Source organism: Fringilla coelebs, assembly GCF_963513975.1.
Source record: "Fringilla coelebs genome assembly, chromosome: 1".
NCBI lineage: Eukaryota > Metazoa > Chordata > Aves > Passeriformes > Fringillidae > Fringilla > Fringilla coelebs.
Genome location: NC_140028.1, coordinates 94,920,840 through 94,936,184, shown reverse-complemented (window position 1 = coordinate 94,936,184; position 15,345 = coordinate 94,920,840). Strand labels below are relative to the sequence as shown.

Genomic DNA, 15,345 nt, shown 5'->3' with positions numbered 1-15,345 from the left:
TATATATATAGATCTTGATTTATAATCAAACCCTCTTCTGCAAGAACACTGACCTAAAACAAGTGACAGATGTGCTGTTCTGAAGATATGCCTAAAATTCAGGCTTAACTCTGCACTGTAAAACCAACAGGCTTATCTGGTCAGTGGCCAAGTTTAGAGCAATGCTTAACCCGATTTTTTTAAAAAGACACAGCCCCTGAATATTTTTCAGGAAAAATTGCTGTTGACACATCACAGGAGTAGGAAATGGCATGGACTCAAATATATTTTGAAAAACAAAAGAAAAACTTGGGGCCTAAACTGATGTATTTCCATTCCTACCACACTACAATAATTTTTGAGAGATCTGAACAGCTCTATCTGCTCCACCAGCAAAAACTCAGTACAAGAATCAACTACAGTCTTTCATCTGTTCAGGAAGGAACATAACAAGGTTTATGAAATACTGTGATAACTGCTTAGTCAAGTGTGTACACAGCTAAAAAAACTCATCCTACAGTGCAGTTCACTGATGCATAAAGCAAACAGCAGATGTTTCAAAAACTGAAGCAAGATTTATGCAGCCCATAGATAAGTGGAAAGGACTATAGGATAGCCTTTTGTCAGTCACTCAGACCTATGAAAGCTGATTAGATGATGCAAAGATCCTGTATTTTATAGTAATTCAGGCAGTAATTTCTGCCCTATGTAATGAAAGAAGCCCTAATTTTTTTCAGGAACAAGTATTTATTTAATTTCAGAATTCAGAGTATCTGTGTCTACAGGGAAACAAACAGCCTGTTTGCAGAGAAAGAGACAAGTATATATAAAGAATAAAAAATTTAAACTATTTATCCTAATAGGCTGGGAAGAATGCTGTAAAAACAACCTAAAACGAGCTGTTAATTTCAATACACCAAGTATGATGAGGTCACTTGGCAGGGAAACCCCATCACTTCAAAACCTAAGGTGTAACTCTGTTTTACACTGACTTACTTCCTCTGCCAAATTCTTCCTTTGCCTTCAAAATGAGAAAGGTAATAATATTTACCTCCAAATACTGCTGCAGATTAAGTATGTGCCTTCTTTACATCTCAGCTAGTAAAAAGTAAACATACACATTCAGCTGCTGGTCAGAGTCCCAAGTCTGCTGCTGTTAGTGGTGTCACCCAAAAGACTGAACTAAAAGGTATTTCAGAATCACTTTTCACAAACATGTCAAAAGAAGATAAAAAGATAAAAGTATAGATAACAATGTTTCCTGGTCTCACATCATGGACTTCTGAAAAAAACTCAAGAAGGGACATGCTTTTGTTTCCCCTTTTCACCAGCAATTAGACATCAAGCAGTGCTTCAGATGCTTGCCACAGGAGCCAAAGATGCAATATTTGTATGGCTTACTGTCAGCAAGAGGCTTGTAATAATTTGCTCTCTAACCATGAAAGAATCACTATGAATATCACATTGACAGATGAATTATCACAAATCCAGCTGTGACAGGACAATATTTAAACCCTTAAAATCTCTGATGAAGAAGTTCCCTTCATGAAATTAGAACAATTCAGCCTAACTACTCCCATCTTCCAGAGGACAGAATAAGTCTCCAGTTGAAAAAAAACCCAAAACCCCATCAAAAAACCAGAACCAGTTAATCCACAAGGATCTTACAAAGGGTTATTGGATAATACTGTTTTATTCACTCTAAATGCCTCTATTTCACTGCCATTGTTACAGACATAATTATTAAGTGATGATGAAAAATGACAATAGTATTGCCCATTAGGCACAAATGACTGTCAATTTGCCTCAACTGGAATTAGTGCGATATCCAATTTAATCAAAAAACAAAGTTAAAACAGTTTTTCATATTCAGATGTACTTTAGTATGATTCACTAAGAATGTGCAGGTGGCAAATAATTTATTTATAAAAATAGAACACAAGGATGCATGGATGCATCTACATAAACACACAACCCTCAAACAGTACATTCAAAAAAAAAAAAAACCACAACAAACCAACCAATAAAAAGTCAACTGCTCCTTATCAAATGATGTATACCTTAATGGATTTCTCAACACTTTTCATTCTAGAGAAATGTGTATGTTTGGGAGAGTCTCATTTACATTTATCCTATCAATTTTACCCCATCACACAACAGATGTATCTGATGTATAGCTACATTCAGAAGTCATCTAGTTTAAGATAAACAAAGTGATTTTTGAAATGAAACATTTTAAGATTTGAAATTGGAAAATCATCTCTTATACTGATGGCTATTATGCCTCCAATGAAGTATGATAAACTTGCATAATTCCTTGCTGAAATAATTACTCCTATTTATGAAGTTTTAAAACAGCTGTTCAGCAACAGTAGTAAAACAATGAGGTCTCAAACTGATGCATCCACTGATTTCAAAGCTTCACATTCACTGTTGCAAGTATCACATCTTCACAACCCAGAATCCCAGCTAATCTCAATGCATCTAATTCCATCTTCTGAGGTTTAGGTTGTTTTTACTACTAAAGTGTCTATCTCAATTTATCATATGTGTTTGCTACTTAAATGCCTCTTGACATACAGACTCTTAAAACACAAGCAAATGAAACCAAGCTGCTTCTGATGGACTAAAACCCCACATGAACAGAGGTAAAAAAAAAATAAAATCCAAAAAGCGGCAGATAATGTATTTCTTTGCTTATGATGTCTAAGTGTGTCCTAAAAGCACCTGTAAATTTTAGATGATTCAAAACATGCCGTTTTACTTTTGGATTTCATGGATTTGACTATCAGATATTTAGATTCCATATAATTTCAAAAGGCCAGCAATGATGGAACCAAGCCTCAGGCTGCACCCATAAAAACCAGTGTGCTAGAAGCTAGAGCTGCTGACTGGTAGCTCCTCTATGGCAGCTACCAATGGTACATTGCTATCCATTACAGCTATAAAAAACCAGGCAGCTTTGTCAAAGACAACCTAAAAGTTATGCTAAACTCTTACATTTCCTTTGACAAAATAATACAGTTAAAGCACAGCACAGTGACAGGGCATTAGCAGTCTCTTAAAATAATTTGTTTGAATTCCATACCAAGTGAAATTGAACCATGAGAGATGAATGTGAGAAACTGAGAAAGAGTAGCAAGATGACCATAAACTTGGTAGCAAGATGACCATAAACATTTCTTGCAGACAAATATTAAGGATTTCTATTCAACAACTCTAAGTCTTTGACAATTACTATCACCAATTCTTAACAAAAAACTGAGATATGATACATTGCATCAGAGGGTATTTAGTAGGTCCTACTTTTAACAATTAAAAGTCACATTTGAGCAAAAAGAAGAGAAAGATCCTTTTAAAAAGGCTGCTAAGTTGTTTTAGGAAGAATCTTTCATTTTGGTTCTAATCTCAGTTACATTAAAGTCTGTAGATTATACAAAAGAGCTCTAGGCATAAACTCTAACAGACTAAAAGCTGCTCAAATACCTACCTGTCCTTGCAGCAATGAGATGTGTTGCTTTATCAGGATCATCGGCACTAAGTACGAGATTCTTCACAATTTTAGCTCCAAGTGCTGTGGCATGATAGTGTTCCCGCGTCTTTTCAATAGGGAAGTTTGTCGGGTAAAGTCCACTAAATATTATCGTTACGTCTGCCAAGACTTTACTTTTTAGTTCTGGTACTATTTTTCTGATGTCTGGAATTTCCTCAATCTCTTTTTTCAGGTATTTATCATACTTTGTGTAATAATCAGTGTGAACTCGCACAAGGATCTCCTCAAGGTATATCAAATGGTCATCGTCATCTGTATCATCTTCCTCCTCTTCCTCCTCCATGCTCTGGTCTAAGGACTCACCCATTGTAATTCCAGACTGTTCACTAATCTGAGATTCTGTTTCAGCTTCTTTCTTGTCTCCAGACCCATTTCCTAAATCACAAAGGCTTTCCTGTTCACTTTCCTCTTGTGCTTCAGGATCAATTTTGTCCTGGATATTTTCATTAGGTAAAGACTCTGTGTCCCCAGAATGGTTCACCAGACCATCCTTTTTCTCACCCACATCAGTGCAACTCTCTTGCTCCAAATTTTCATCTTGCAGAGGTTGTTTGGACTTCTTCCAACTTCTCTTTTCCTCATTCTCACTATCTGATACAGAAGTGGATGACTTTTTGGTATCCAATCCGTCGTCACTTTCACTGTCACTAGACAGTTCAAAGTCCAAGTCATTTGTTGTCTTCTCTTGGGTTTGCTGCTTCTCCATAAGTGTTGTATCAACTTGTTCCAAAAAAATCTGAGATTCTTTTGCATTTGCCAAATCATCAGTGACCTCACTGTCCATTTTGTGACCAGCGCTATCATTTAAGGAGTCCTGGGCATTAACTTTATTGTGAGAGTTCACATCCCCATCAGATGTTTCACTGCTTACAGAAGTACCCCCATTTGCAGTGCAAGTGTCCTTTGCAGTTTTCTTGAGACCATTACTGTGCTCTTCTACACATGTAACATTTTTTATTTCTTCAACATCTTTTGCTGAAATCATTGCTGAATCCAATGCCTCAGGTTTTGCAGAGTGGTTTGCTAAGACATGGGCAAGAAAGAAAACATATTTTCCCTTTTTTCTTCTTTTTAGATTAATGAAAATTTAATTTTCCTTGACCTTAAACACAGAGTTTACACATGGACTTAGATTTAATTATGCTTGGAAGTGATCACTAGACTTTTCAAAGTTGTTAAAATTCTCTAGGTGTCAATGATTACTAGAAAGGACTTTCAAACATAACATTACTTTAGTAAAGAAGCTACATAAGCAGTTTTTTTCCTTTAAATCATAGGTCATAAGTAATTATTTGTTTACTCTGCAAGCATTAAAGGATTTATCTTGCAGTGTAAATTTTACAATTACAACTTAGAGCAATGAAAATAAACAATTGGGTGCACAAGGGTACAATTTTCTTCATAAAGTCCTAATCCAGAACTACAGTACAAGAACTTTATTTATAAACAGCCATGTCTTTCATATTACCTAATTTTCATTACAAAATAACTTAACTTTAGTGCTTGAGAAGACATACTTATTTTAGCAACACAAAGGTGCCATTCAAGCTTAATTTAAGGCTGATGGCACGCAAGCAAAAGGGTAATAGAGTCAAAAGCTGAAGAATAGTTTTAATATGTGTCCACAGATGTCTGCAGAAGTAGAGAGACAAAGAAACTGCAGACTTGAAAATTGTTGCACACAAACATTCACTGGGATCACCGTGAAATCTCGCTATTTTGTCTCCCTTTTGTGCGCATGTTCCTGCCCTGCAAGTAATGACAGGAGTCAAGTGTAGAGGTCTCACATCACAGTGACCTGATTCAGCTTGATGATACTACTTCTATTGTTGTATGGGACACTTCTATCAACAAGGGAAAGAGAGCAATGTGAGAAGTGTTCAATTAAAAAAAACCCCTCAAACCCTTGGCTAAATTGGCAAAAGCCTGACAATTCTTTCTTATGACATTGTGTTTCAAATACATTTTGCCCCTAAATAATAACCAATTAATATGCAATGTGTACTTTCTAAATCCATTATGTGTATTACACTGCTGAGCCTGTTGAACATAGGATTCTTGTGTCAAATGCCAGAACACCATGTTCACTAGGTGCTGAAAATTCAAACTAGTTTTATTAGCACGATTTAGACTGGGAGGCAAGCAGATTTCAACATTCATTTTCAGCAGTGTGTTGAGACCAGAGTTTATTACCTATTCCTCCAAGTCCCAAGGGCAAGGAAGGGGACTGAAGAGGTGAAACCTATAGAGGAGAAAAAGCTTGTTTTACATGGGGGTGTGAGGGAGAAAGTGTCCCCCTCTACAAGTTCTTCAAGAGTTTGGTGTATTTCCACATCAGCTCTCGGCCACAACACTTATTACTGCTTCACTTCTGCTCTGCTTGATGCCAGAAGGAATGCTCTCAGTAAGAACAGTCCAGTTTCACCAAGCTACTCACATTTGTACTGTCAACTTCAATAGTCTGGGATTGTCCATCTGAGCACAACTGCAGTATTACTAAGACCATCTCAATGACATATCTATCATGTTTGTTTTTAAACCATGTCTATAACTTTGTCCACTTTTCAATCTAATTACCTTTCTTCTTCATTTGCATTTCTCTTGATCCAGGAGGTGCATTAATATCACCTATACCCTGAAAGTATACATATTTCTTCACAGTTATCAAATTGGGTGCAAACTTCCAAACATCCTCTCTATCATCAATGATGCAAACCATGGAATCTCCACAAGGAAACAGATCTCTAAGAGACAAAAGAGTTGATAAATTAAGCCAGTTTTAGAAATGTATATAGCAATGAAATCAATTTCTCTGGATGCCCTGGTTTATTATAAGCATGTCAGCAGTACATGGAACTTACAAAAGAAACTTACAAAAAGCCAGCAATATTAAAATTATGGAATTCAAAACACAAGCTCTGAACAAATTAAACTTAGTGGATAAAAGGGAAACAGCTCTTTTAAAATCTATGTTCCAAAGGCTAAAAGCAGAAAACAAGAAACATCTGTAAGAACAAACCATTGCAACATTTCAGTCTGGTTTTCTTTGGTTTTTGTCAACCAATAGCCCAAAGTCAACTTTCACAAGGTGAATACACTACCTATATATGGATAGGTAAAAGACAGAAGAAGAGTTTTCAAAGAGTAGATTCATTCAATCCAAGATAAAGGAAAGAGAATTACTAATATCACCCATCACCTAGGAGGAAGAAGAGGTGGCGTACTTAAGATGCATATAAAAAACATCAAGAAAAAAAGCTTCTCATTTGCTACAGTCAGGTGTGGAGGGGCAATAACTACGTATTTCATAAAGTTGCATTAAACAGATCTGTCTTAGAAAAAAATTTTTGCTTTATACTCTGAAAAAAGAAAGAATACTCTGAAAAAGATCAGAATGTGAATTTAGACTGGAACATAAATTCAAGGCTCCAGATGACCTGATTTCAAGAAACACTAGGAACAGAAGGTGCTTTTAGCACATTTGAAAGCCAGAATACTAGGTATTCAATTATGAATTAAACTCCAACTGAGAATTCTGGTTTAATTAAAAACTCCACAACATAAAAGTCATTATACAAGATCACAAGAAAAAGTGGAAATATGGTTGTTATTACAAGATTAAGAAGTGTAAGTGAAAACATGATGCAATGGTATCTTACAGAACACTTACTGTTCTGCTACCACAGAACCCATTAAGTAGAGGAAATGCTGCAATGCCCAACACCTCAGTTTTACTGAGATGGTGCTGATATTTAAGAGACAGACAAAGAAGGATATGAACACATTAAATGCAGAGGGAGTAATTTTTATTTTATTTAGCATATCTTCTCTGCTTGTTGTCATGTTTTGTATAATGCCTAAGATCCACATACATACCTAAGGTTCCCAGTTTTAGAAAATGGATCAATACATTCATCCCTTGACAATATCCGATGGGAAAAAAGCTTCTTTTCAGGGTCCAAAAATCCTTTTGGAAAAAGAAATTAAAAAGTTAATGTTCAAGATGTTTGTTCCTTGCTTATATTTTATATACTTCTGCTATTTTAATTTGCGCAACAGCAGCTTAACAGACAACTTTAAGGCATGAGATCAGATGGGAGAAAGTACAGTGGATCAAGTATTTGTAGCTAATTCAGTGAGACTAATTTTAAAAATTCCACCTAATTTTCTTTCAAGATGGCAACAAAACTGAATTTGCGACAGCCAAATAAATACTGCTGAAAGAGATACAGCAGTGATAGACACACAATTTTTGCAACTTACATTTATCTCTCTATAGTTGGCTCTTTAAAGCTAAATGCTCTCCTTAGCTCATTATGCCTAGGGACTGCAGAGAAGTCTCACAAGAGTCGGCAGTGTGCTGCAATATTTAAGCACAGTAGGAAGTTAAGAGACAGTTCCAGCCGGAGCTCTTGCATTTGTAGGTTTTAAGTTGTACCTCTAACAACTACTTCAGTACATTTACACATAATGAATATATTCTGGGACTTCTAGAAATATTTAGGCCCAGTTGTAGTAACTTTTCTGACTGTGCTTTTTAAAAAAGCAAATGAACAAACAAAAAAACCCCAAAACCAAATCAGAAGCTGTGCTAGCTGATCTTCAATAAAGTGCTATTATTTAGGAAAATGATGACTTGGGTGTACAAACACACATGCACATGCTTCTGAACCTAGTCTCCAGTAATGAAGTTCACCTTCATGAGCAGATCACAGCCACATAACTGCTTAGAAAGAAACTGGCATATTACATGCTAACCTGTACTTTTGTTTTACTGAATTCATACTGAAACTAGTGTCAACTTCATTATTTTTATGAATAATACAAAGCAGTCAATACTTACTTGGGAACCATCTTTTCAAGTCTTACTGTCTTTTACTTTAATGATGGCCATATTACAACCAGAAACAGAATTCAAAATGACTACATAGTTGCTCTATGGACCAACTTTAATTTTCTTTCAAGGAGCTCAGATTTGCACAGAACATATGTTCAACTCCTTTTAACAGTCTAGCTCCCAAGAGTACCTTAAGTTGGGACTTCAGAAATAAAGTTAAAAAAAAACCTAAAAATCAGTCATCACTTCTGAAAGTTGATCCTGTATGTAATTAATATTGATGTGTAATTGGAATAACTTAAAACCCATAAAAGCAAGAAAATTCTGAGTTAAGGACAGAGGTTCAACCTTAACTCACCCGACTATGCTTAAGAATTGCTGCAAACTCGTAGAATCATCCCCTGTAGTGAGACCCTTGCAGTACCTAGGCATAATGAATTGAGAGAATTAGCTACAAAGATTTATTGCTGCACACACATATACTTTGACAAACTACAAAAGCTGTCACACAAGTTGCTGTTCTCCCCAACAAAATTCTCTGCTGCTAATTGTCTGAATCCACAGGAACTCTCTATGCTGTAATTAGACAGAAGTGCACTGATTACATGGCAAAATTTCAGTGAGGCACTCAGCTGCAATGTTGCCAAGCTAAAACTGTAAGAAAAATGAAGTTGAACTAAAAAAGTCCAAATGCAGAAAGCCTGGCTGCCAGAGATTAGAGATAAAGTAGCATTCCTTAAGCTTCACAGTAATACTATACCACTAAACTAAAAATACACTGAGGATAGAGCTCATCAAAGATCCATCTGCAAAGATACAAGCCCACTTCAGGAGAGTCCAAGGTTAAAGCTACCTGAGTAACAACACAGAAAACAGCACTGGTCTCTTTTTAAAAAGTTCTTTCCAAGTCAAACTGGTTTCTTTTAGAGGTTCCCTAGTCAACTAAATCAACATAAACAATTTGATGTTTTCACATCTCAGGGAAAGGGCAGATAACATTTCCCTAATTTCATCATTTGTTTTCTTCAACACACCTGCACCCACCAAAGCCACTCCCTCACTCTCCTCTGCAGCTAGACAGGGGAGAGAAAATATAATGAAGGGTTTGTGGCTTGAGACAGGGACCAAGAGACTGGGACAAAGTGAGCTTCCATTTAGTCTCATAAATTAGACACTGTGCTAGGTATGCCCCGAAGTTTCTTGAAGAAACTGAAGACACTGTAATTATCCTTTGCCACATTAGGAAGGACTATCCAGTAGACTCATGTAGCAGAGACTATTGCCCCAGTTGTTTGTTTCCCACCTCACACTGGCTCTTTGCACACAGACTCACCAAATGGTATTGCCTGCTCTTATATAGACTCTCTTAAAAAATAAAATTAGTAAATAAGTAAAAACTAAGTTAAAACCATCAGAAGATACAATGTTGAAAACTAACTCATATTGGGGATGTCTCAAATTTTAGAGAAAGATTGAGTAAAATAGCAGTTCCCAGGAGAAGTTATATAAGAGTTAGAACCAACATGAATTTGAAAAAGCCCTTTTATAAATAAAACTAAAATTGAATTTCTGAAGAATCAGGTTACCTTCAGTTCTACTTGACATTATACTTTACAACCTGGAAAGAGCTGTTGACCCAATCTTTCAAAAGCTGGGACAATTTCAGGTACTGGTGATTATACATACACACTGTATACATCTGTAATATACTTGCTGTAACAAACCATACATATGAATGCTCTCAACTTGGTCCTCCTTCCTAAATTTCATCGTAAATCTGGAGTGATTTCACAGTGCTTTATTGTTGCTTAATACCTTATGAACTTAAAATTCTGAGGCGTTTTACAACTAGCTTTTAAACTGACATTTGTTTTAAATATACCAAACTTCTCTTATAGAAAGCAGAAAAAGAAATTAAGTAACAATTGCTCAAAATAATTATTTAGTAGAGAAATACTCTAGGGAGCTCTAGATAATAAAATCCAAAGCTCATCTTCATAAACATACTACCAGATATCACTTTGTAAACATGTTAAACTAAAAAAGGGTTTAATATAAATTATTTCAGCAGATATAAATGGTGTTTACTAATATCAGCTAATCCCAGTTAAAGCTAGCAGGAATCAGCTGAGATGAGAGAAAAGGACTGACAAAATGTCATCTCTTTTCAAAAGCCTTCTAGGACATGAAAGGAGCAGCTCAGAGTTCAGAATTCACAGAGATACATAGGATGTCTACAGAGGAGTTAAGCAAACAACCTTTTCCTTATGAAAAATATCCCCAGCATTTTATTACAAGTTCTTTCTTTATGTAACATAGGGATAACAAAGTATCAAAGTGACAGCTCTGTGAGAAACCATTTAACCAATACTGCCATCAAGTGTTCTCTATATGTATCAGCTATGGATTTCTCTAGTACTGCATCTTGGCTGCACAGGTGGACCAAAGGCTGCATCCAGTGCTTGTCCACAGACTTCAGCTGAAACAATCACCAGCACTGCACAAATAACCCACTTGCAATTTGAGTGCTTTTGATGAGGTTAAACAGCTTCAGGCAGAAATCCAGAAGTCTGTTGGTGACAGGAAGCAGCAATACCCTAATTTGGTGGCTATTCCCTCTACGGAATAAAGGGGGTAGCTTGAGCATGATGACCTCAGTAAGTGTCAGCCCATTTTAGTCTCTGGGCCCCAGTGAGGATTACCATGCAGTGTGGCAGCACAGGCACTGCATGGTAATCCATATTGGAGCTCAGAGACTAAAACAGGCAGAGGACCAAATCCCACATTGAGAGAAGACAGGGAAAGCACTTAGGCATCCTGAGTTAACCACCTCTGCAACTCCTCCCTGGCTCTGAATGCCATTTCCTATACAGCTTCTGACCTTAGGGTAGATCATGCCACACAGATCCAAGTGAGGAAGACTGTCCCCTCACTTGTATTTAAACCCAGTGCTAAGAAAACTATTCCTCTTTTGCCACAGAAAATAAAAACACATTCTAAGAAGGACAGAAAGGCACAGAATTGTTCATGCATTAGCAGTACACAACACCAAGACTGACAAAGCATTAGGAAGATTCTTCAAATTATGGTCAAAGACTGATCAACATAGAAATATTCACTTGGACTGGCAGGACAGGACACGAGTATTAGCTGGAGACCACAAATAAACATCACATTTTGATCACAGAAATATTATATGTTGTCATTCAGAAGTCTCTTACAATTCTCATAACAAGTGTCTTGTATGGTATTTAACATGCATCAAGCATTGTTTGATTATATTTTTTTTCCTAAAGTGTTTCTGAGCTAACTAGGATAGCTATTAGGATAGCTAGCTCTCTAACTATTTTGGAATCATCCTTTCTTGCCAAAAAGTCGGATTACTGGGACATTGTTGTTCAAAACACTCCTGACCAAAAAAAAAAAAAAAAAAAAGCAAATGTGAAAGACAACTTAAAAAAAACTAGGAGACGTGGAACAGCAGTATGGATAGTTTGACAGAGTTATAACCTAAAATAGCATTAATTATATTATCTCTAGACCAACAGACTTGATAAAGGGAAGTTTGAGGAGAAAATGCTCTTCTGACAGAGAAGACTAAAATTTGCTTTTACCCCATCTTGATAGTTTAAACTCGTGGTGTCCCTGCTAACATGATTCAGACCCATACATTTGCATAACCAGGGCAGGTTTCTTTTATGCTTCTTAGGAAAAAAAACCCCATATTTTAGCTAGAGCCAGTGACCCACACAATAGACTACTACTGTTATAATTCAAATACAAGTTTTCACTTGGAGAAAATATTTTTAAGTTCTTGAGAAAGATGTGAAAATATTGCTAGATTTTTGCTTTTCATGAAGTAAGAATATCTCAGCTCCAGGACACAAAGAGAACTGCTGTAAATAGATTTATAGCAGCAGAACTTCCTTTGGTGAAAGGAAACCATACAGGGGTGGTGTTCCTCACAGGATGAGATGATGTCACATTGTTGAATTTTACAGAACAGTTACATTAGATTTGTAAAACAAGTGAACTTGCAGATTGTTGTTAGGGCCCATCAACATAATTTCTTACTTAATAACAAGACACTAGTTAATCTGATTCTCTAACCATCAGTGAAACAAAGCAGTTCTGATGGGGGAAAAAAGAGGATTATTTCTAAAATTACAGGCCATACAGGCACTGCCTTGTAAACGAGCTAAGAATTCTACCCACAGGACTGTTTAGGAGGTGGCTTTGCACAAAACAAAGAACAAATAGTGGAAAACAACTGCATAAAGAAAATTAGTTATATGAGTATGAAGGCAGGGTAGGTAAATATTGTTGAATGTAACATACTACTCACCTGCAATTGTATGTGCATACAGTCTGCTGCCAAAAGTAAAAACATGTAATTCATAGAGCTTGGCAATTTTTTCCAGGAATTCCTTACAATGAGGACGCAAACGTGTGTGCAACATAGGCTCACCTCGACCTAACTGGAAATGAAATATTCCCTAGAAGAAAAACCATGTTGAATATTATCAAAATAGCAAACAAAAATGTCAGCATTCCAGAGCTACCCTCTTCCCTCACTTCAACTTTATTTGGTCCTACTAGATCAAAGTGGGTTTTGGCCACAAGATTATGCAGATAAATAAAATCCAAAGCACATTTTTGCTCTGTGCCAGGCAGTCCAACAATAATGCTTTCAAATGCAGGAAACGGTATTGTTGAAAAATTTATGATGCAGGTGGCTTTCATTCAAATCTTTACTTATGGCAAACCAATCTGAGAAACTCCTCAATGTGCTCGTTTCACAGAAGTTCAGGATCTCACTACAATCAATACCTCATAGTGAACTTCTGACAGACTCATTTCAATATGCACTGAGCTCAGAGAAAATATTTTCTTCATCCAACAAAGTCTGCCTATGGGAACATAGCAACAGAGAGCAAACCAGGAAGGAAGCTTACAGATAAAGATCCCAGTTAAAAACCTCACAGTATTAAAAAAATATTTTTCTCCAAACCATGAATTTATACCAATAGAGGCATACACACAAGATTTTTTAATCCTTAAGTTGAATACTCATGGTTCCCTTTCCTCTTAATTGTAATGTACATTTCTAGCTTGCTTTTTCCTAGCAATTGAGAACATATGCTTAGCCTACTGGACATGCAAGAATGGCAAGAGGAAAGAAAAGAACTAAGCAATCAGAGCTTGCATGATATTGATGTTTGAGTTTGTAGCCTCTTGTTCCAGACACTGTACACATTTCAACATGTTTCTTGTTTCAGAGCTTCCAAATTAGAAATGTTACAAGCCAATACCCCCTGTCAGTTCAATAACAAGTGTTTCATAAAGAAATTAAACACAACCTCTCCCCTCCTCACTTCCCCAAAAAAGATTTTAAAAAAATCCCTACACATACTCATGGTATGACAGACAAAGGAACACACAGGATTGCTCAAAAAGGGACTTTGAACAGTAATTCACTGTATCTACCTCAGACTTGGTAGTCACATTACTGAGTACTCAGCTTGTGAATTGCAGAGGAAGAAAACTAGAGATTAAAATCAGCTACCTGAAACATCTCTCAAAATGATTATAAAGGAAAAGTGCAGGAAAGCACGAATGGAAGAAAGAAAAATGTCCATTTAAATGTAGAGAAAAAGGAACATATTACAGAAGACTTGCTTCTCATTTTCTTTTATTCTTCAACTACAATTTTACCTAACCACAGAATGTTCTGTTAGAGAGCCATCACTTAAATATTGTTAGAAACACTTCTGTTGTTATATTGGATTGCAAGGTAACCCCAGATACCTTATTGGACATTTGCTGGCAGTGCTGTTCTGTAGTATGGATCAACGTCTGGTCCAAATCTACCATGAGCACTAGTTTTCTATTTCGATGTAGTCGCTGTTGATCTTCTCTTCCCAGCTGCTCGGCTTGCTGTAACAGAAATATTCACTGCTAAGCTCAGCTGCATAGAAACACATTAGGTTTATCACCTTTTGTGTACACCTGAGAAGCCCTTCTGCTATAAACTAACTGCACAAGAAATGATGCCTCAACATAATTATAGCAATGGCAGCTGTGAAACAATTTCTTTACAGAAAAAAAAAATGCTCTCAAAGTCTACTCTCAGATCTTTGTGACACTATTTACTCCTGAAATTAAAAAACTCAACACACAACTTTCAAATGTAACAAATAAGTAACCACTGATTTAAGACCCAGTGTCCTGATAGGAAATAGCAGTAGCTTTGAACACAAAGGAAAACTCATCAGTAGGTGTGAGAACTTTTCACTGCTGTGTCCAGCAATTTGGCATTATTAAGTACAATATATCTGAAAATCCCACACTAAGTATAAAGCTGACACTCCTGTTGACCAAAATGATACCTGTGAACTTCAAATTACAGAATGTATGCCTTCAGACATAAAAAGCTAAGATGATGCAGTGCCACACGGGCACTAACATTAAGACCTCATAATCCAGTCGATATTTACTCCTCCTGCACACATTTACAAACTTTCCAAGTACCACGTGAAGATCTGTGCTCATCTGCCTGACTTCTGACAGCAAGCTGCAGTGTTACCCTCAAGACAGCTGAAGCTAAATGTAAAGTTAGAGCACTACAAAGCAGCAAGGATCAAGTGCAAACTGCCCTTTGAAACTCTCCTCTATGATGGGGACACCTCTAGCTCCTTACATCTTCACAGTTCCCCTCACTGGTGCTCTTTGATGAATTACCAGAAAAAAAAAAATCAAATAGTAACATAAAAAAGTACAAAGAGATCAGGTTGATAAAGAAGATAAACAGAATGTTCATTTTCAAACTAAACATGCTCCTTCCCCCTACACAAACTGAGGGATAAACAAGCATATTTTGATAACTCAGATGAATGCTTTAACTATTAATGGATTCGGAATACTTGGAGTATGAAAAATAATGAAATAATTTTACCATCCAGGTAAGTTGCAGCAA

At 36.5% G+C, this 15,345-nt stretch overlaps 1 protein-coding gene across 1 annotated transcript in view; it reads right to left on the bottom strand.

Moving 5' to 3' along the window:
• CTDP1 (CTD phosphatase subunit 1) overlaps nt 1-15,345 on the bottom strand; it is a 95,916-nt gene that overhangs the window by 63,791 nt on the left and 16,780 nt on the right. Inside the window, exons 4-8 of the mRNA XM_084207947.1 lie at nt 14,178-14,306; nt 12,715-12,865; nt 7,409-7,499; nt 6,110-6,276; nt 3,470-4,555 (exon numbers count right to left, since the gene is read on the bottom strand). Coding sequence (XP_084064073.1) covers nt 3,470-4,555; nt 6,110-6,276; nt 7,409-7,499; nt 12,715-12,865; nt 14,178-14,306 — 1,624 coding nt within the window. The remainder of the gene's footprint in view (nt 1-3,469; nt 4,556-6,109; nt 6,277-7,408; nt 7,500-12,714; nt 12,866-14,177; nt 14,307-15,345) is intronic.